This window comes from Thalia democratica, chromosome 9, assembly GCF_965202585.1.
Source record: "Thalia democratica chromosome 9, ktThaDemo2.hap1.1, whole genome shotgun sequence".
Lineage (NCBI taxonomy): Eukaryota > Metazoa > Chordata > Thaliacea > Salpida > Salpidae > Thalia > Thalia democratica.
This window is the reverse complement of record NC_139173.1, coordinates 39,642,528-39,666,629: the sequence shown is the minus strand read 5'-3', so window position 1 is coordinate 39,666,629 and position 24,102 is coordinate 39,642,528. Positions and strand designations below refer to the sequence as shown.

General features: G+C 24.0%; 1 protein-coding gene across 1 annotated transcript; it reads right to left on the bottom strand.

Annotated features, from left to right (window-relative positions):
* On the bottom strand, positions 1-23,876 carry LOC145843886 (uncharacterized). Its single transcript, XM_082951149.1, has 15 exons — positions 23,714-23,876; positions 21,853-21,932; positions 19,826-20,003; positions 17,135-17,318; positions 12,821-13,012; positions 9,069-9,231; positions 7,783-7,944; positions 7,067-7,225; positions 6,574-6,678; positions 2,868-3,020; positions 2,368-2,483; positions 1,888-2,028; positions 1,347-1,575; positions 983-1,111; positions 1-651 (listed from the first exon to the last, which is right to left on the bottom strand). The coding sequence occupies exons 1-15, from the start codon at positions 23,857-23,859 to the stop codon at positions 488-490; spliced, it is 2,301 nt and encodes a 766-aa protein (XP_082807275.1). The 5' UTR covers positions 23,860-23,876; the 3' UTR covers positions 1-487.
* Between the last annotated feature and the right edge of the window lie 226 nt (positions 23,877-24,102).

The window sequence follows — 24,102 nt, the reverse complement described above, 5'->3', positions numbered from 1 at the left end:
TCAAACATTCAAGTTAAACATCATTAAAAATTTTTAAAAGTTAATTTTGGTATGAAAAAACATTTTTAAATCATTTATTTAAAATAGTATAACTAAGTGTGTAAATTTTAACATGTAAATAATAAAAATGTTTTATATTTATAATAATTTTTAAATAACTGCTATATATCAACCCGTTAATTTTTTTTGTTTAAATATTATTTTCTTATCATACATTCAATTATGCTTTTAGAAAAAGGTTTGTTCAAAAAACCAAAATTTTCAAAGTCTTCAATTTCAATTCATTCAACTAAATCAAAACAAATGTTCAAAAAATATTTAATACTTTTTTAGGTTTTCATTACAGTTTCCATATTTTTATTACAACTAACAGATGTTTATCTCTGTATAGGTTCTTAAATACAAGTAATTTATTAACTGATATAAATTTTCACACTTAGCACCAGTCTCAATTGCCCACGAAATTGTCTCTTGTTCACCTTGTATCCTACCTCTCACTAGCCACCGCCTCCTTCAGATCGCTGATCCACTCAACAACCACCTTGCCCTCACCCTGATTGCTGATCTGTATCTTGGCGTCTTCCGCGTGCTCAGGGCTCCAGTAAGTTCCTCCTCCGCCAGAGTATCCTTGTGATGGACCTCCTCCACCGCCTAGAGTTGAAAATTGAATTTAAAAAACGTTTTTTTTTTTAATAAGGGAAAATTAGAGCTTTTTATTAACACAATGAAAGTCCTGAAAATTTCAAAAAAAAAAATTAAAGAAAGCATAAAATTTTATTTTTCAGTTTTACTCACTTATTGGTTTCGCGACGTCATAAAAGCTGTTAAAATGTAATGTCAATTACGTCATAGTGCCTTTAAGCCGAGTACCAGCCTGAGTTGCACTACTAATATAGAACACACAAAGCGTTTGCTAATAAAACTTCAATAATTTACCTTGCAACAAATAAAACTCTCATCAATATTAATTATGACGTCATACCTGAGTAACCACCAGCTCCACCTGGTGCCTCCTTCGCTCCGGAACCTCCCCCTCCGAATCCTCCCTCGTAAACCGTTCTCACGTTGTTCATGTTGTAAGTGTAACTTCCTCCCAATCCCGGGGCTTCACCTAAATTGGATAAATATTAAGCTTTTAAAGGGGTTTGTAATAAAACTTGTTGAGTAAAAAGCAGATGTTCTTTTCAAGCTCATTTACTACCAAAAAAATAGCATCCTCTAAAATAAATAATCAGTAGTTTAAATATTATTTTAGTAAACTGATTGTATCATCATCATATATGTGAATTCAGAAAAAGTTAAAAATAACAGCTCTTCGAAAAAAAAACAACATTAAAGTTTCAAACCTTCCCTGGTGTGTGTGAGGTATTTCATAGCTGATGAAGGCTTCGGAGTGAACCTCTGATCACTGGAAGCGATTCCGTTACCGTGGTAACCGGCCCCTCCCCCTGAAGTGTTGGGACCGCTGTTGGCCCCTCCCATCTCTCCACCCTGTCCATTTTCCCCTCCCTTGCCGAAGTTGGTGCCCGTGGTCGACCCGTCCTTACCCATCTTGCTGCGAGACGCGTCAGTCACCTGTATAGGGGTAAAACTCATGAAACTAAAACTTAAATACACTTTGAAAATATTCTTATAAAATTGAAAATTTCCTTTAAAGTTCTAACAAAGACAGGTCTGAAAATTTCCATTTGTTCAACAAAATTCTTTGTGAAGGTTTTTCAACTTACACCAAGATTTGTGATGAAAGTATTGGAATCTTTATTTCATTTGAACTTGATAATATGTGTATAAACTAATAATCAAACTTACATCAAGATTAGAATTTGATGAATTATAAATTTTATTGTAACTGAACATAATATTATGTATAAAATTTATCAAACTTACACTAAGGTTAGGGATAGGTGAGTTGGAACTGCCACCAGCTCCAGCTACTAACAACAAATTTTTTGTGTATTTTTCAAACATCATCACAACAAAAGTTCCTCCAGATCCAGAATGCTTGTATCCCTTCTGTCCTACTAGGATCTGTTTTGAAATATATTTCAATTACTATTCATTTTATTTATTAGTAGGAAACTTAAGATAGCAGTGTACAAATTATCTTAAACTTTCAATAAAAATTTAAATTGTGTTGCTTTTATCCTGTTTAGAAATTATATTAAAAAAGTCTAAACAATTAATATTGTTGATGATTGACTTTCAACAAAAATGTACAAAATATTACAACACGTTTTCTAAGATTTCAAAGTTTATAGAAAGTAATTTGTTGAAGAAAAAAATATGATGAAAGCTAGTGTGATAATCAAGATTTACCAATCAGAATGAAGCTATTGTGAAATATAAAACTTTAAAAACTAAACTTACTCTAATTTCAGTGTCCGCAGGAATTTCGAACCTAGCTGAAACGACAGCACCTTTTCCAGGTGATAGTTTATTTGGAGTGTAACCACTTGGTCCGTATGCTGTTATCTTGTATACACCTGTAAAAAGATAAAAATATAATAAAATAATAATTGATTTGGAGTTTATCCATATGCTGTTATATTGTATACTTCTATGAATAATAGTATATAAACCATGTTTTAGTAAGACTGAATAAAATATTCAGCATTGTACAAAAATATTTTTTAACAGCTTCTTAAAAAAAGAGAAAAGTTTGAATTTTTATTTAATTATGGAAATAGTCATTTAAAGTAACTTAAACAAGTTTAAGTTTTGAAATATAAGAAAATTTAGAAAAAAGTTTTCAAAAATAAAGTTTTAAAACATTATAAATATTCAAATCGAGCCCTAATTATGTAAATTGTAAGCACAAAATTGTCTGTTGAAAATACAAAACACAATAAATATTTTCAAATACAAACCTGCCCTTTTACACTGCCACAATTGAGTTCCATTCTTGACACCAACTTTAACATTTTTCTCTCTGTAGTGCTGGGCACATTCCTCGAATGTTGGTCCAAATCTTCCAGTTTTACCACACGAAGTGAACTCAAACTTGTTTGCTTGCTGGATTTCTGTGAATAATGTTGTTTGCAATTTTGAAACATTTTTGTTGTACTTCATTATTTTGTTTATATTTCAGCAACTTGTAGACTCAAACTTATTTGCTTAACATAAATCTATTAATGAATTTATTAACAAGCATATTTTTTTTGTGTTTGATGAACTTTGAGACACTTATATCTTATTTTGCTTTTCCATTAGGAGCAATCTTAGTTATTTATTAAATCGTTTATTACACGACAAAAAAAAGACTTTCAAAATATTTGGTCCTAGGACCTGGTGCACAAGGACCTTTCGGTCATCGAGTCGCACACCACGGATAACCTTTAATGTCTTGTCCAGGACTTAATTTAAGAGTAAAGTAAAAATATTATTTAATTAATACTTTATGAATATATATATATTTACTTTCATATAGTTAAAATCTCTTGAAGTTAAGTTTGTATTAGCTAATATTTATAAAGAAGACTAGTAAATGATGTTGTTAAAAATATAATATAGAAGTGTTACAAACCAAAAATATTATTTAATTTAATTTTGTTAAAACTTAATACAAAAAATTTAACCAAGTTGAATATTAAACATCAAAAAAGTTACAATAAATTAATTAAAGTTTAGAACACATAGAATTAATTTTTATAAAAAACTTCTTGGTTTGAGGTTTACCATACAAGTAACAGGAAGTTTAAAGTTAGTTTTACTTAAGAAAGTAAATCCACATTTAAGTAAAAACTTACATAATATGTTTTTATTGGTTTAAGTTTTCAAATGACAAAAAACTGTCAATTGTTTTAACCAAAATTACAATAAAAAGTAGAACATAAAAAAGTCTATATCTGTTTAGTATATTTAAAAAATGTATTTTTTTTTAGACTAATAGATTAGAATAAAGTTTAATTTAAAAAAACCATATGTTAAAACTTTTTATAAGTATTTTTTATAAAATTTTCAAAAATGTTTCACTAAATAAACTTAATGTTTTCTGGAAATTGTTTGTATGCTTTTTTTTTGAAATAAAAAACTGATAATCGCATTATAGAAACTTATCTTCTATTCGTGACTTTTTTACAGAACTATTTTCAAAAATGATGAATAAGGTCATTGAATTTTACGTGAATTTAAATGAAAAATTAGTTTTTATCTAAGTCATTTTCTATTTTTTATTCATTTTATTTTATGAACTATAAAGTCAAAATGTTTATAAAAATGTTGTCATCTTATTGCTAAGTTTTTAAAATAATAAGATATTTTGGACTCTGATAGTTTTTAATAGTTTATTTTACACTATTTGTAGATACTACTCTTGAAAAAAAAGTAAATTGTATAAAAAGTTTGTTGTTATTTAGTATTATATTTTTGAGAAGTGTAAGTAAAGCTTAAAAACAAGTAACAAATAAAAAAAATTTGAAAAAAATAAAAACTATTATTAACAACGTTAATGTATATTAAACTAATAACCTTCTTTTTTTAATAATAAGAAAGATAACTTATAGATAACACTTGATTTTTTAAAAGTATAGATAAAATTTAAAATACTAGTAAAATTTTAAAATTTTTGAAAAATATAAGAACAATATTTATAGTAGTTTAAATGTTAGAAAGTTAATGTTAATGTATGTTATATTTAATAATAACTTTGAAATATCTAAGTATACTCATGTTATTCTCTGTAGCTGTTTAGTCTTGAGTTAATAACACAAAGATAGATAAAATTTTTGTATTAAAAAGGTAATCTGGTTTAAGTAAAACAATTAAATTAGAATTATAACAAACTTGAATTGGTATGTATATTCTAAAAATGCTAGCATAATTTTTGCTGACACTAAAAGTTATCAATAGCTTCATTGTATTTTAAAGTATAAACAAAAAAAATTACTCGGTACAAGTGATATAACTTTGGTGATGTTAAAAAAGGTAAACTGAACCAGAAAAAAATAATTTAATTATACGCTATAGTTTATACGGTTGAAATATTAATACATATTGTCTCAATCAATGAGTACAGTGTATTCAGATAAAAATGATAATTTTTTGCGCAGACAAATTAAAAATTTATTTGAAGCTTGAAATTCGATTTACTTTTGAATTATTTTCAAACATGTTTATTATTGACCGAAGATTTAATTTCATGGTTTGTCAATTCGATAAAATTTTAAAGTTTAAAGCATTGAATATTAAGAGACAGATGTGTGACTAGTAGTATCATCTTCTCAAAACATATTTAAACGTGGGTACTTTTTACTTTGAAATGTAAATATATTTTGCAGAATAACATTAGTTGTATAGTTGTTTCTTAAACTTTTACAACAACAAGCTTGCATTAATAGTAAAAATAAACACCTTTAAAGCCTTTTTTAAATCTTGCTTTTAATTGTTTTTGATAAACTCAGATAAATTTTGTTTTTAATCGGTTGTAATTAATTTTATACACTTTTTACAGTTATTAAATAAAAGCGTTATTTTTTAATATTATTTTTTAAAGTTTATTTTATAAACTAATGAAGTATATTTTTTTTTGTTTTGAATACAACAAAATAACGTATTTAGTTTTTACATTGTGAAATATTATTTCAAATAAACGAATTTAGATACTATTACTTGTTTTGTTTATCATTGTTTTTTTCTTGTAAAGATTATCTAAGAATATTCTTTTTAGCTTTTAAATAAGACTATTTTAATGAGTAAGTTTTTTACATATAAATTAACGTTCTATACAATTTCAAAGCACTTTATAGTTTTTTATAAACTTATGTAAACATAGAAGCATGCTAAACTAGTTATCTAGTTACTGGTACATTAAGCTTATTTTTTTTGAGAAACCAGTAAAACTTTGGCATGCTAAATTTGTTTACAAAACTTATGTGTCAAATTTTGAACTTCAATATAAAGTAAAATCAGTATTAAAGTTTAAAATAAACCAGTTTTGACTATTTACTCTTGAATGTGCCTTTTACTTTTATATAAGGTATTATTAGTATCCTTTTAAAGTTATGAGCTTGTTGAAAACTGTTACTAATGTTTTTTTCAACAACTTTGATTTCAGTTAAATCACATGAAGTACAAAAACCATTATGTTTTGATATGTTTGTGGTACATATGTTTTTGCAGTTTGAATTTAAGATAACTGTCTAAACTTATTTATTTATTCTTGCTTATGTTTGAATACTTAAGTTTTGTACATATTCCTCAGTATATATAGCTTAAGTTTTATATTTCAGTAAAAAAATATGGTATTTGTTAGCTAAATTTTGCATAATTCAGTAATTTTACTAGTATTTAGAATGATTATTGTCTGAACAAATATAATTGTTTGTATAAAGATTTCGCCAACCGTATCACACCCAACTTCGTAAGGATCATATTATCACTCAATACATAATGTTTATATGAAGAGTGTAAATCAATAGTTCTATGAATTTTGTATATGGCAAAAATATAGAAAACAAAGATATACAGTGGTTTTATTATATAGTGTTATACAGTATCATGCTATGTAGACCAATATATTATTTGTATACAAACCTGTGCTGAAATACTTCAATATATTATTATTCGTCAACAAACCTGTACTAATGCCTGAAGCGCCAGAGAAATCACATTTAACTTCATACGGATCAACTTTAACTCCGTCTTTCATATTTATTCTGTAATTTCCTGTCTTTCTTACTCCTGTTAATAAGGTAACAAATTTTTGATATGTGTCTATCTCCATTTGTAAAAAAAGCAAATATGTCATATAATTATTAAAATTTATATCAGGATTACTCTTGCAAGAAACTTTATTGATACCATTTTTTGATCAGTAAATAAAAATATAATTGACAACCAAGTAATATAAAGCAATAGTTTAAATAAAATTTGCATAAAAAATATTTGCACAGTTAATGAAGAATAGTCAGGTTAATATCATTAACAGAAACAGTATAAAACAAATTCATATCCGGGATCTAACCTGCATCTGCATAGAAACAGCATAAAACATCAAACCTGCATCAGCATAGAAACAGTATAAAACATCAAACCTGCATCAGCATAGAAACAGTATAAAACATCAAACCTGCATCAGCAAGCGCCTCGCAGCTTGGCACAACAGCATCTGGGGTCCACTTGCACCTGAGTGACCCCAAAGTGAAGTTACCCCTCTCCCCACTGTTGCTGTTGACATCTCCAAAGCGGAGTTCCGACACCGGGAGAGTGTTCACGTCTCTCAGGAACCCTGTGGTTTTGTGACGTCATAAACAAACTGACAATATATTTATTTGTACTTGAATCATAAGTTTCTATTTATTAACAGCACAAGTACTTTATCACTCTTTTATTAATCTTCAAAAGTATATTAAGGTTATTGCAGCGATTTTTTTGTGATTAAGTATGTCAGAACAACTACATACAGTTGGAATATACTGACCATATTTAACTGCATTTATCTTAAGCCTAAATAAGTATTCTCCAAGAAACATACAACACTATTGAGAAAATAATTAGCTAAAAGCCATTATCATTAATTTATGTAGAACAGCACAAACTTTTATAAAAAAAAAATTGAAATCTGGAAGTAACATTTCGACTAAGAACGTTTTATAACCTTTCAATTGCACACAAACACACCAACGTCATTTTAACTACACACTAATGTCATTTCAACTAGACACAACGCAATAATGACATTTTGAATTCACACAAACACACTTTGTCATTTCAACTACAACTACAAACATGCTAATGACGTTTCAACTACAAACAAACTGCTAATAACACTGATGACAATCTTACCTTCATCGTACAACCACGATTCAACGTCGGCGTCGCAGTGACAATTCTCGTTGGGGTCGTAGCAGGTTTTCGTGATGCCACACTGACACATGTTGCTCCCAGGTGGAGCTCCTCCCCAGTATCGTTGAGGTTGACCTTTTCCATCCACCCACCAACCCGTGTCTGTATTGAAATTAATTAATTAATAAATGCCTGATACCTAAAACACTTTCTGTTAGGAGAATAAAGGATTATAAAAAATATCGTCTACCAACCATCCTGTGTCTGTGATAAAAAGCTGATAAATAAATAAAAAACTGATAAAGTTATGTAAAGCAATATTTATAATGGTTTTACATATAATTTATATTAATTTCGTGTATTCACAATCTGTTTTAAAGAAATGATGTTTAATGAAAAAGTCTTTAATGTATAAACGAAAACAGTCTTGTTCAATGCAAATTCTTAATGTACTATGAGAGTAAAATGTTATAAATACATTATTGAATGATAATATTCTGTGATTGATTGAGGGTTAGGATTATTAATAAGTCAAAGAAGATTAATAAGTTTTCTTGAATATTGGATTTATACATTATTGTCGAACAATCTCTTATGGAGATATTCTGTTAGAAAAGAGAAATTAGCGTAAAAACCATTATGATTTATTTATTGATAAATATATAAAACAATATGATAGGTAAAATATAGATTTTTAAAACTATAACAAACTTGTTAAAGTTTTGATAAAATAATTTTTTAAATTCAACTAATTTGAAAACTTAATTAAAAATTGAAATTAATTGAAAAAATTGAAAATTATCAATATGTGTTGTCTTGTTTATTTAAATATAATTATTTCTGTCTGGAAATGTACAAGTTTGTAGAAACAATAAAAGTAATTCCGAGAAAAAAGGAACATAAATATTCTAAATACATTTTTTTCAATTCACAATAAACTTTTTGTCTAACATACCATCAAAAATTTTCTCCTTCGTAACAGTACTTATCAAATATAAATTATCTGAGGTTATTGTTTGTATACATATAATAATAACTACTAAGTATATTTATACATTATTACGTCACAAAATCGTGTTTTATTAACCGAGCTAATTTACATATTAAAAAGTTCAGTCTTGGGTATGATGAGTCATAGTATTTAGTATATTGTAAGCAAGTATGTATTTAAATGTAAATCATAAAAAAATTGTAGCAGTTTGCACTATAAACATTAATATTTTATTTATTTGTTACAAAAAATATAAAACATCAGTTATTGCATATATGTATAATAAAATACAAACTTTGTTTGAGTAGTTTTGAATCGAAACACCCGTATCTGATATATTGTTCACAAGATAACGATATGTTAGTAAGTGCTAATAGTTGACTCATAGAAGCTCCTGTGTAATTTACTTTCATCACTTTACAGCCTGCTGGATCGCACCCTTCAACTACTGTCTCTTTCTGTTGAATTGAAATAAATATATTAGAGTTTTTAATTTTTATATCAAGATTTATACTTTTTCTTTATGTAAATGAAAACGATAGTTGATTAATGCTGTTAATTAAATACTATTATCAAAGTTGCTACAGTTTATTTCTACTGTAAAACATTCAACAGATTTATTACTTTAGTTTTAGTTTTTAAAAGTTGTATTAAGAACTTTCAAAAAATTATTTTTCAATTTGTTTTTGAAAATCTAACTCCACATATTTGGATTGAACAAAAACTTAAAATGATACAAGTTACAAAAAATGATTGATTAATATTTTCATGTAGTTATATAAAGGTTTGTCAAGAAAAAAAAAACTTTATTTACGTTAATGTTTTTGAGAAACTGTTTGTAGAAGTATATTTAGAAATTTACTGATGAAAATTCTTTTTTTGTTAAAAATTTTATGAAACGTGATGATATATATCTGATAAATTAGTTTCGAGATTAAGTTTGACAGTTGTTTACATTTTTCATGGTCAAATTGTTTGCAGTAAATTATTAAACATGTTGTATACTTTTGACTGAGTTGTTGGTGAAACTAGTTTTAAACAATAAAAGATCTTTTTTATAACAAATATTTTGAAGTGTGCTCTCAATTCTACTATTAGTACACATTAGTGTTAATAAAACGATTATTTCATTATAACTTATCTAAGGGATTTTTTTATAATTATTTTTCAAAATTACGCTACCCCCTTTAAGTTTTTTTTAATCAGTCCGCTCAAAAAATGTTCTTGTAAATTTTACCTACCGACTAAAATATTTTCTCAATTCTATCCTAGAACATTTTTTACTTAAAGTTAAGTTTTACAAGGTAATTAGAAATAAAATAAGTCTTTTTCATATATAAAACCTTATTTTTCATCATACTTAAGTTACTAAATTGTTTTGAAACTAATATTTTTGATAAATAAATCTACTTAGTGTAGGTTTTTAAAGCTTGTCAAAGTTAAATTAATTTTTTAATAAATTAGTCAAAAGATGCATATCAGTAGCTGTCTATTTTTGTTTTTAGTCAAAATGTTTACAGTAAATATTGTAAGTTTGAAACTTATCTACAGTTTTTTGTGATATTGGAAGTCAAAATTATCTTTGATAATCCTTTTTTTCGTTTAAATAAACACATAATCTTAATGTAAATCACTAGAAGTTATATTTTTGTATTACTTAGCAGCAACATTTGCAAGCAAAATTAAGTTTTTTGAGAATAAAAAACTTTATTTAATAAACTTTTTAGTATGTTTATTATTTTACCAAAAAAAGAGGTATAGTTCAAATTAACAATTACTTAAAGTGTTGCTGTTGCTTAAAAAAAAGTTCAGTGTATTTTATTTATCATAGAATATTTTAAATATTTATATACATCATTTAAATTACCGGAATAATATTAATTTTTATAACCTGCGTGGTAATTTAGTAAAAGCATGAAATAAATTTAAATTTATCTCATAAAATATCTCTAAATTACAAAAATATTTTAAAAACTTGGTATAAAAAACTTGTAATTATCATTAATTAGTCTCTTTTTTACGTAAGTTTAAAATAGTTTAACAATATTAAACTAATCTTGATACCATAAAATGGTTTTGTGTAATGACTTTTGGTAAAAAATTTATTAATATATATATTAGTTGAAATAAAGTTATTAAAAACACATTAAGATTAATTTGCGCACTGCACATACTTAGACATTATGTTTACAAAAAAAAATTTAAATGTGTTTATTTTAATTACATGCAAAAGGTCATAAGTTAATGTTTATATTGAAATGATTAATGATAATTTTTGACGTACTTTAAAATTAAGAAAAAGACAAAAATGAGCAATAAGTTTTCTTTAATGTGGGTTGCTAAACCTTGGCAAAAGTTTGTTTGTTTAAAAGTTGTTTAAAAATAAATTCATTTTTGTTAGTAGATAATTTTTAAAGTAAACTTAAACATCAACTAACTTTCAGTTACAGCATTTCATTTTTATATGTTTTTATAAGTTTTACTTCTTATTAGAAACTTTTTAAAATTTTAGTTTTGTATGTACAATATTGGGTATTGCTGAACATAAGTTAATAAAAATGTTCTACAAAATGTTCTGTTTAGAAATAAAAAATGTTATGTTGTATCTCTTTAGTTGTATTTTTAAATTGTCATTAGCAAAAATATTCATATAATTTTAATATACAGCGTTTCATTTAGAAGGTTAAAGTTAATATTTACGAGCAGTTTAAACGAACTAAATGTAATTGAAGTTTAAATTTGAATAATATTTATTTTAATAACTTGCGCAGTAACTTATTATACCATGAAATAACGTTAAATTTATCTAAAGAAATGTCTACAAATTACAAAAATATTTAAAAAACGTGTTTTAGAAGTTTACAATCACGTAGTTTTGTCAAAAATGAGCAAAATTTACAATTCTGGGAAGTCGAACAATTACAATAACGTGTGAAATGCAAAATGATTATCAAATTAATGTCAAGATGTTTTGTGGTATAACACTTGTGTGGCTTTTATTAAAAAACAATCACAATTGTTGAGGTACAATTTACAAAATAATGAAAATACGGAAATTATTGTATCCAACTTATAATTTGTGAATGCTGAATAGAATCCATTGTTTTGTGGAATATTCTTTAACACTTTTAATATTACATTAAGTGTTTGAAAAGCCATTTATACCACAACTTTCAAACATTTTAAATTTGGCAATAGTAAAGAATTTGGTAGTTTTTCAAAGCGACCAACCAGTATTTGATAAAAGTTTTTGAAGTTTAGAAATTGATATTTTAAAGTAGTTTTTATTTAAACCACAAAAAGCAAATTTCTGAGTTTGAAAGTTTTAATAAAAATACTGTGTTTGAATTTCTACCAAGTGATAAGTTTTCAAACTTGTGTTTTCAAAAATAATAATAGAATTTAGAACAATATTTGCTTTTTTTTTCTTTAAAGTTTCAAATTACATGCAAAATATACTTTTAAATAAGTTTCCAAAGTGTTTTTAGATAAAATGACAGACTAATGCACAATTGTTATATTAAGTTACTTTTGATTAAATTTAAATATTTTAAGATATAACTACAAGAAATTTACAATAGAAAGGCAGTTATTTTTTTAAGCTGTCAACAAACTAAATATTAAAAGATTAAAATTTGTCATTATTGTTTTTAAAGTAATTTACTTATAACACATGTTATTAATAGTTTAAAATAGTTTTATTATATCATTAAAGTAATAAAACATTCTATAACAATAATATAGTGGACCTTTAGTTTGTGTAATGCTGCAGTCATATTAATAAAGTTTCACAAAAGATATTTCGTCAACTAACTTATGGTTGCAAATTGCACAACAACTATTTTACTGATCACAAACCAATATAAACCATTTCAACTAAATCAAGTTTGGTGTTTTACAACATATAAACTATTGAACCTGTCAATGTTTTAAAACAGCTTTTAACAATCTAATTAAGTATTAAAAATATATTTGGAGCAATAGTCATGAATACAATAACTACCCTTAAAACAACCATTTAAAGTATAGTTAACCATTAAAACTAACCTCATATTGGTGTTCAACAACTGTGATACCAGTTGACTGGTCACTGTCCATATCGCACCAAACCTTAAATGGTTTCTGACCACCTTCTCCATCCGGGTCTATCATGGCGTAACCTGATTTGGTGTAACCCCACTGCTTGATAACTGCGCATGAAGGGAGGTGTTTGTTGAACTCGCTACAATCACGTTCGGCCTGTAGGGTTTATATATTTTGTATATATTAAAGTATTAATATAGTTCAAGAATATTATGATGACATTTTCTTATTCTAGGTTAATTAAAGTTAAAATTTTAAAACGTTATGTATTGCCAAATATTTATAACAATAAGCTATTAACTTTGTGTCCTAAGTTTCCATTGATTTATTTATGATTATTCAAATACCATTAAAGTACATTCCAACTGTATAGTTTAAATCATAACTTTTTTATCATGGTGTTTAAAATAAAAGATTCCGCTGTAATTACATCATTACAAAAACCATGGAATTTTAAAGTTTGTATGGTAAAATATATGTATGTTATATGAGTTATATACAATAATTTATTCAGTAATTGGAGATTAAATTTTTGTTAGATGTAAATTACAAAATATTTGTCTTTTAATGCCAGTTTAAGTACTTTGAACTAAATAAAAGTTCTAAATTTTGTCAAAGTACAAAATTGTAATATTTTTTTATTTATTTTTAAGTACCAAATTCATAAATGTAGTTAAAGTTCAAAATTATCTGTTAAAACTTTCCACCTTGAAAACTATAATTACCATTTTTTTCGTTTAACAAGTACTAGTTATATTTTAAGTTCGTGATAACAATATTGAAAAAATAATTTTGTTTATATAGTCATAATTAATAGTTGGTTTACAAAAACATGCTTTGAAATTAGTTACAAAACAAAAAAAAAAAATGGTTTTACTAGATTAAATACACTTGTATTTTATATTTTATTTGCTTATCAGTTCACCAGTTAATTTTTTAATATTAACCAGTAAGTTTTAATTTTTTAATACAAATACTTTTTATTAAGATATGTAAATTTTTTTTTCTATATACATGTATAATAATAAGTATGTATAAAGTTGTCTATTCAACAAACTGTTTTGTAATTGAGGATTAAAATTTCTTCACATTTTTTTACAAAGTATTTATTTTTTGACACATTATTCACCTTATAAGCCAAATCAATTACATTATATTTTTTTACAAATACGTAACTCAAAATAGTATTTTTTATTAATTGAGATTAAATCTTTATAACTGACCTTAATTATAATAGAGATATTATAGTTTTATTCAAAAACTTTTTTTTCAGTATGCATTTAAAAAGTGCAGTTTTAGTATACTAAATAACTTCATCTTAACTTATTCATAGTAATGCACAAGTTAGATACTTAAGTTTAAATTAAAAAGTTGATAAATGTTTACATTTCATAAAAAATTTTGAATATTAAGTAAAATTATTAAAAACTTAAAAGTATTTTATTTCAACAAACATTTAGTTCCGGAGCCTAGTTGAGATTGTCTGAATTTTATCTTTATTAAAAATCAGTATTTTCACACTTAATCTGTGAGAACGTTACCAAAACAAAGTTGTTAAATATACTATTATTTTCTAATCTGTTTATCATTTTTTAAATTGATTTTAAAGATTACTAAGCTATACTTAATATTTTATTTGAAGATTTTTATTTTTAAGTAGTTTATTGGAAATTTTCCTCTGTTTTAAGAACTGTGAAGTTTGTAGTAGATAGTTTTTTTTATAGTTTCTCTATTTATAAATTCTATTTATTTAGAAAAATAACGTTAATAAATAAAAAAACCTTAAGCTTATTTGAAATTTGAACAACCAAAAAATTGTATTTTTACCATTTTATGGTGTTCGAATATACAAGTGCTTTTTAAAAGCTTTTTTTTTTGTGAAAATTACTTTTTTATGACAAAATTACTTGTTTTTTGCTAGTCAATTCAGTATCTGAAAATTATTTTTGTCACTTTTGAGTTTAAATGTTTTTTTGATTGTTACTATTTTAAAGCGTGTAAAAACTGACAGCTGTTTCAAAAAGTATTTTTATCTTAAAGTAGAAATACACATAATCAAATGTAAATTACATAAAGTGGTTTAACTACACAAAGATTTTCAGTTACTTTATATGTATAATGTATATGTAAAGTTAATTTTTTTTGAAATATTAGTTAAAGTACTGTTGAGGGAGTATTAATTTTTCATAACAATCTCAAATTTTTAAACTATTTTAGTAATTAATTTAATTGTACTAGTATAATAATCAAAAAATAAGAAAATTTTATTCATTAAAAGTTTTACTTGATGAATAATGCTTGTAATTGAAAATATAAAAAGTAAAATTCAAACTAGTTGATAAATTATTTTCATACTAGTTGCTACTACATGGAAAAAACTCAATAAACATTCCTTAAACAAGAAGTACTTTAAGAAAGTATGTCTTAATGTTTTACTAAAATCATTTCATGATTAATAAAAAGTTTTGATGTTTTTTTTATAGCGTTTTTTATTAGATAAAAGTAAGTTACTGATGTATCTGTACCAGGCGCTTGAAATATATATTCAATAAACAATTAAGAAATAGTTTTACGTATGTTTTTTGTATAAACTTACAAGTAATAAATATGGCCTAGAGGTATAATTTCACAATTTCTATAAATTATTTCTGTTTTTTGTGTTTATTGTCTTATTATTTTATGATTGATGTTGAAAATACTTTTTATTTTTTTAACAATCTGAATCATTGTTATTTAGAATTTTTAATTTAGTTGTCTAATTTAGATCTGATAGTTTTAAACAGTAATATTTTAGTGAAGTATTTTAATTTATGTTTTGGTTTGAATTGAGACAAGAAGTAATTAAAGGTTAAATTATAAAAGTAATCTAAATTAAATGACTTCAACACATTTCAAGTGCTTTTAAACTATTTAGAAAATAGATATTTTATCTAATGAAAAATTATTTTTAAATTTAAGCATTTAATTAGTCCTCGTAGGTTTAAACTCGACTTATATTTCAGAAAGTTGTAAATTAGCGGTTAGTTTATAAAACTTTTACTTATAAACTAAATCCACTTATAATTCGCCAAGCACGAAATATAAAATCAAATCTTGTTGATAAAACAAAAAATCTTGGTTTATTTAAGTTAAAAGTAATACTTTATCAACAAAATTTGTTTTTAAATGTGTTGTGGTCATCTAATCAGCTTAAATAAGACTTAAAGTCTTGTCTAAAATATTATGTTGTGCTTTTTAGTATGACATTCAGTACTTTTATCTAAACTTTAAGCGAGTTTGCGAATATTTACTATCAATTATTGTAATCTCTAAATTGCAAGATATTTTTTGTGATAAAATAAGTAATTTTTACGTGTCCGTTATAGTTTGATACCTAATTGATGTTTTTTATGTTAAAAAGGTTAACTTTTATTACATGTATGAGCTAATTGAAGTCATTATACTTACAAACTATCATTACAATTTCGTAAAATAAAATATTTAAACTTTTGAGTCTAAAGCATTTGTAATAACTAATAATTTTTACGTAATTTTTTCAAAAACGTGATTTAGTTCTGTAAAGATTAATTTGTTATTCCTGGGTATTTTTAATAAAATGAATTATTGTGGTTTATAATTTTTTGTAATTATTACACCAATTTTATAGAGTTTATTTTTTGATTGTGTTTCTTGATATACATTTTGTGTTTTAAATTTAAGGTGTGAAAAGTCAAGTAGTTTTATATTAATATAAATTTATTGAAAATTTTTGATGAAATTGTTAATTATACTGTTTTTATGATTTTTAAAAGTATACTTTACTAAAGGTTTACTTAAAGGTTTACTAATTTATTTATAAAACAATATTTACTCATTTAATCAATGAGATTAATTAGATCCTCAGTTATAATAAAATTCTTATTCAAGTGAAATAATTTAGCAGCTTTTTTAAGTTTTACAGACAGTATACATAAAAGAATTCCTAATTTAACTTACTTTGTTTTGTTGTGTTAATGTGAATGTTGTTAAATGCATTTAATATTTCAAGCAACTTATATACATCTAATACTTAGTTCTGTTTAGTCATAAACAACTTTATTTTTTCAAAAATATTTTACATATTCTTAAGTTGCTCATAAACACTTTGAACTTTTTTATGAAGACTTATTATGATAACTTTGTAAGATATAGTTAAATAGATATTACTTAAAACTCAACAAATATTAAGTTGTTTGAAGTCTTGTTTCAATTTTTTAGATAAAATTAAATAAAAAGAATATATAATGTAAGTGAACCAACCTTAAGTTGTTTGAAATCTTCTTGTACTTTCTTATGAGCTTCTTTCAAGTTATTCATCTCAGTGACCAGCTGATTGTATTCTTGTGATAACTTGGTGTAATTTCTCTTGGTGGGTTCGTGTAAGACTGACAACTCATCGAAATCTCTGGTTTTTGTTTCCAGTTCTAATATTGTTCGGCTTAAACTGTAAAAAATAAACAATACTTTAATTTTTTTTTTAACTATAATATTGTTCAGCTTAAACTGTAAAAATATATTTATGAAGCATTTGTTAGGTTGTAAAATTATATGCTCTGTTTCATTTGTAAAAATAGATTTAGAACTTTATAATAAGCTTTGAATTTTAAAGCTTAAAACTTTTTATAAACTTAAACCTTTAACTGTTACAGTTTAACATTGAATAAAGTGTGTAAAAATTTAGATGTTGTTTTCTTATTAGCTTTACTTATAATTTATTTAAACATATAATATAAACAGTTTTTAATAATACAATTTCAAACAGAGACAGTTTAAATATTTTCCAAATTTTCTTTCAATTAAAAAACAAAAAAAAAACTCAACAATACTTTAAAAATACTCTTGAATAAATTAATTAAGCTGTAAATTATGTCAATAAAATAAAATTTTATAATAAACATTATATACAAGTTATTTATATGTTTTTCATGTTATTATAAACAACATTTAGTTGTACATAAATAGTTTTGTACCAACTACATGCTTTAAATTAAATCTGTACTCAAACCTTTTTTATTATCACAATTCCAACTAAAGCATTTTAGATCTTCGGTAAAAATAAATGAGTTAGTATTTTTAACTTAGAAATATTAATAATATATTTAATTTCATAAACTGTAATTACTTTACTAATATGACAATTAAGGAAACATTGAGTTAAAATAAACAATTTAGAGATAATTTTTGGCAAAATGGTACGATTAGTTTAATGTTTATAATACTGTTGTGTTTCATATAAACAATTTAATGCAAAGTTGCCACATTATTTGACTCATGGTAAATAAAAATATCAAGTTTATTCTCAATTTAACGCTATAATTTGTATAAAAATATCTAAACAATTATCTCAAATCAGTGCTATAACCTTTGCTTTAATGACTTTGTAATAACAAATTAATATATTTAAAACAGGAATTATGTACTAAAATTTTTAAAGTTATAAATGTGTTTTGCTTTATTTTTAAGTTTTACATTCATTTTAGACAAACATTATGAAGTTTTGTTTAAAAACTTTATTAAAAAAAGTTTTACATTAGTGTTTTGATAATAAACATATTTTTGGTACATATCTAGAAACTAGTTTTTTGTTGTGTATAAATATTATTGTGTAAACTCGTACCTTTTTAGTTTCAAATACAACGTTTATGTGTCTTAATTTTCATGCTTTTATTTAAAAATGATAATTAGACTGTCTATTAATTACTTAAGCTTCACACCATATTTTGTTTACTAATAACAATGTAAAAATCATTTGATAAACTTTGAAGTATAGAGCGTTAAAAGTGTTTTGAATATAAATACGAGTTTTAAACTGTTGCACTATTTAACTCAAATAAGTTTCTAATTGACTTTTTCACTTAAGTTTTAGATATCACTTAACCATCTCAATTAAATAAAGTTTATTTGACATAAATATTAAGTGTATTTAGGTTCAAACTAGTTTTATTCTGTTGAATCTTCTAGTATATCTACTTTAAACTAGGTAACTAACAATCTAAACTTCTCATTTTTTTTCAATAACTTTTCAACAAATGTCGGCAATATATCATAATAAATAATAATATCAATACACAACATATCTGCCAAATATGAACCTAATGGACACTTAACATTGAACTTGTATTTGAATTGATACGAATCAAAAATATAACAAATAGCCTCAGGTAGAAATAAAAATGAATTTGTTTCTCCTATTTCGTTATAATGTATAAATGATTAGTTAAAAAAATAAAACTGTTTATTTTAAAATAGGTTTTTGTCAGAAAATATTGATTTTGTCTTGGTTTTATGCACTCAAATATTTTTAAATTTTCACTTTTATACTATTTTTATAGCTTTATATTTACTGATGTTATAGTTTGTTTATTAGAGCTTTTCTGCTAATTTAAAAGACTACCAATAAAGGAAGTTTTTTTTATACATCGATATAAAGTTATTTTATCTCTTATTTAGCAAAAAAATTACTTTTCAAAAAAAATTTTTATTAGCAACAGTTACTAATTATTAAAATATATGATATAAATACAAAATAGAGATTTAAAAAATCTACAACAAGTATTATTATACAATTTAAAATTATTGTAAAAAGTAAACAAACTAGATTTTGTTTTAATGGTATAGGATACTCAAGTTTCTTACTTTTTTTTTGTTTTTTATACTTCTTACATCAAAATCATTCTTGCTTCGTGACAAGACCAATATATTTATGTCTCAAAACTTACAAATTCATTTAGACAATGTTGTATGTACACTTGTCTTAAATACATGATTTTATTTTAAAAATATGTCTATAATGAATTAGGTTTTTAACAATACTAACTGGATTTTCAACTACAAGCTTTAAGTTCAATACTAGTTATAAAAATATAAAAGAAGACAAAATTATATCACGCTTTTAGTTAAAAACCATGATTATACATCTACTATCAATATGCAATACAACTATATACTAACTCTTCATCTTTCCTAATATTCTCAGCTTTCAATCTCTCATTCTCCGATTGCAACCAGTTCTTTTGAGTCTGACAAGCCTCCTTCTCTGCCTGGCATCTTCCATACTGCTGCTGATTTGTCATCTTCTCCTTCAGTTCGTGTCTGTCTTCCTCTGCTGAATCTTGACGTGCCTGGAGTTCTGTTAGAAACTTAAACAATTACAATGAAATAAGAATAGTCCTATAATAGAATATGTCTTCTTCTACTAGCTACTGGTTTGCCTCTTAATCCGTAAGAAGATATTAAAAATGGTAAATACAAGTATGATGGAAATTTTCTTCTGCATGGCCTAATTAAAAACAAAAGTAGCACTGTGTAATTGATACAAAGTAGTCATAAAATGTATTGAATTGCTTGAAGTTGTCTTAAAAAACTAAACAAGCATTGTAATACAAGCAGAACTTAGTAGTTAGGCCTCTTAAACGTGCTTGAAGTTCAGTGAAAATAAAAGTTGAAATATAGTTATTATTAGCACAGTTGACCTTTATTGTTCGAATTGTCCTAACTGCTTTAATGAATTTTAATACAAAAATACAACAACTACTTAACATTGTAGATGGTTCTTTTTAACGCAAGAACTTTCTACTCTAAATTGAAGTAAAAAGCTAGCTGCCTTTCAAAAATACATCAGTAAAAGTTTGATAAAATTAAGTTTTTATGCTTCCTAAAATACAGGTAATTTTGTATTGATGTGTGAAATTATGGTTTTGCTAATATGTGGCACACCTTAAAAAATATGACAAATAACCACAATAAACTTTCAAAAAAATGTTAAGGAAACTGAATATACAAGTTAATGAAGTTTTAGTTTTATGTATACAGATCACTGTCAAGTTTTGCTTACATTTTAGTTTCTGTTTTTTTTTTTTGTTAACATTTTTTATAAAAATTATTAAAAAAAAATAATTGAGAAAAAGTTGAAGTTTTTTAATGTTCGATGTAAAATTTTTGATTTTTATTTATGACATAAAACTAATATATTTTAAAGTTTTACCTTTGCTTTTTTTTTTGCTTGTCAAGTAAGATAGTACAAAAAATTTAATTTTTAGTTTTAAACCAAATTGTAAAAAGTTTTAAGCAGATAAGAACTTATTTTGTAAATTGTTCTTTTATCCAAGATTTAATAGAAAAATCTGCTGTTTTTGAGAACTTATAGTATTTTTTTTTATGTAAATATTCATGGTTTTTAAATTAACAAGTTTTTCAGCACACCTTAATAATTTCACGCTACACCACAAAAAATATTGGAAAACAAAAATAAAACAAACATAATTTAATTTTAAACTTATATAGATTGTAGTAATCATATTTTGTCTATTAAATTTTTTGTTAAATTTTGTACTTTTAAGAAAGTAGAATTGTCTTTTTAAGCACTTTAAACTAAAATCATATTGATTTTTTTAGTATGGAGTTATGCATTAAATTCCGTTTAGTTTTAATAAGAAAACAATTTTTGTTTATACCATAATATTTACTTGAATTTTTTTTTTCAAAGAGATATATTCTTAACAAGCATGCGAAAATAAACTAGATAACATTTATTGTAAACAGAATATTTATAAAAGTTTACATTGAAAAAGTTTTTATAATTATCTATGAAATTAATCTTTTTTTTTGACTTTTTAATCCGTTCTAACATTGTGGTCAAAAAAATTTTATTTTATTTTTTTTTTACTGCCTACAGCTGGGTTTTAATTTTTATTTTTAATTTTTTTTAAAGAAAATTTCAATTATACTTAGTGAAGAGTTAGGTATACTTCTGTAATCTTTTTCGTTGAAAATTTTGGTAAATTTGTTTAAATCAAATTTATTAAAACAACCCAATTTTTTGGATATTTTGAGGTTTTTTTTTTTGACACTCATTAGATTAGTTGCACTTAAATTATATTGTTTGTATATTTTTTTCAAAATAAGTTTTCATGATTTTTATTAAAAGTACTACTGAAACTAATTAATTATTTTATAATACATGTTACAAACATGCTAACCTAGCACTAATTTTTTCAAATCTTCAATATCAGTTTTCATACTTGGGCATTCATTTCTGTCCACTTTTGGAACAATGAAACTGTTTTAATGTTTTTTACAATTAATATAGAATAAAGTTATTAAAATGAATATTATAATATTTTTATTTTAAAAATGTTTGTTATTAAAATACATTAGTTATAGTTTTTTAGAGTAAGCTATTTTACAAATGTAAATAGCACACTGTAGTTTATAATAAAAGTAAATTTAAATTAGTAAGATACCTTGAGCTTGTGTTTATCTTTTGAATAGAAATAATGTTGTGATAAAATATATAATAAATACATAGATAAAAGTATTTAAAAAATACTTTACCAAGAGTAGAATAAAATTAAACTTAACAGTTTAACTACAAAAAAGGACTATTTTGTTTTAATACTGTTTAGAAATATTTGTTCTACATTGACTCATTTAATATAATTTAAATTTATTTTGTTTAACTTAATGACAGTTCCATATTAAATATTATAGTTATTTATGTGTTTGTAATTATGTATGATAATATTTTAAATGATATAAAACGTATTTAAATTAATTCAAGTATCAATTTGTGGGAATATTTACATTTCCAAATTACAATAAAAATCGTAAAAGTCGTGTTTTATTGTTAATACTCAATTAAATTTGCAGATAAAATCTTGTTTTACCTTTAAAAAGATAAGATCAATTTAATACTATGTTAAAAAGTATAACTTAAATTAATTTTCTGGGGTAAATGACTATTAATCAAAAAACCAGAATAAAATGAAATTTACGTTTTATGTGTAGTTTTTTTCAAGTACAAAAACTTCAAATTTATTTTTAAACTTGACCTTATAGATACCGAAATAGTTTAGTACGGATTTATGGGATTAAGTATTGCTTATCATAAACAAACGCGTATAAGTTTACTGTAAATTTTCCCAAACTTGAATTTGTTTACATTTATTCTAATCCTCAAATCTGTTTGTGGTATTTCCTGATTTATTCTATTCTGGTTTTACTACTTTTTAAGTTTTGGAAATAAAGTTGTTTAAGTTTAAGAAGTAATTATATTGTGGTTTACACTAATTAGTTAACACACAGATAAAAAATGATAATAATGTATATTTTTCTTAAAAGCATTTAGTAATTATAAACTAAATAAATGATTTTCCATTTATTGTGGTTTTTTTTATGCAACTAAGACACTTTTTTTCAACTGATATTAACTTGTGTAAGTTTTTTATATTGTTATATGGTTTACTATCAATAAACTAAAATGTTTTAAAATTTTTGCTTATAATTATTTTGATTTACAATTCTTTTAACGTTTTGCTTATAAATTTTAATATCAATATAGATTTATGTAAAACATGATTGTTTTTGTTTTTGCTACACAAAAATTATACGCTTTTATAGTTTACAAGCAAAAAAAAACATTATAAAAACTTGTCTAGTTTATTAAGTAAACATATAACATTTTTAATGTATTAATACTCGTTTTCAATATTTTGTAGTGGGTTTTTTATAAATACCGTATATTTAAATACTTGTCTTTTTTATATATAGGTAAAGATCAAAAAGCTTTGCATTGATAGTTGTAGAAAAAATGGTGTTATATTTTTAAATTATTCCTAATTTAGTTTCTTTCTCTTTAAATAGTTTTAATACACATTAAATTATTTAATAAAAATTATTAAAAAAAAGTTCATAAAAGTGAAACATTGTTTTAGTTTATAACATTAAACTAACAGTTTTCATGAACATGTTTAAAGTAATTACATATAAAGTTTATTTTATAATTTGTCAGTATGTTTATACTTGATAATTGAAATATAATATTTATTAATATGAACTTACCTGTAAATACACTGATTTTCTTTCGTATATCTGTTCAAATAATTAGCACAATACCCAGGTGGTACATTAGAAGTACTTTGTTGGTTTGTGTTAATAATTAATAAATTAATTAATAACAAAAATATCGTTTTGTTTCGAGATTTCATAGTTATATTGAGTATAAAACCCTGAAATAATTATCTTTATAAGTATGTTCTATATTGGTTAAAAATTTAATATATTGAGTATTTAGTTTAAATATTCTTTTTTTTTTTTGCACTTAAATACGTTTATTTTTAGTTATCCTTTTGGAGAGTATTATCTCTATACAATGGTTCAAAACAACTCAGATTTCTAACAACAGTTTAATTACTTGTTTGTGTTTTATACTTTTTAAGTCTACAATTATT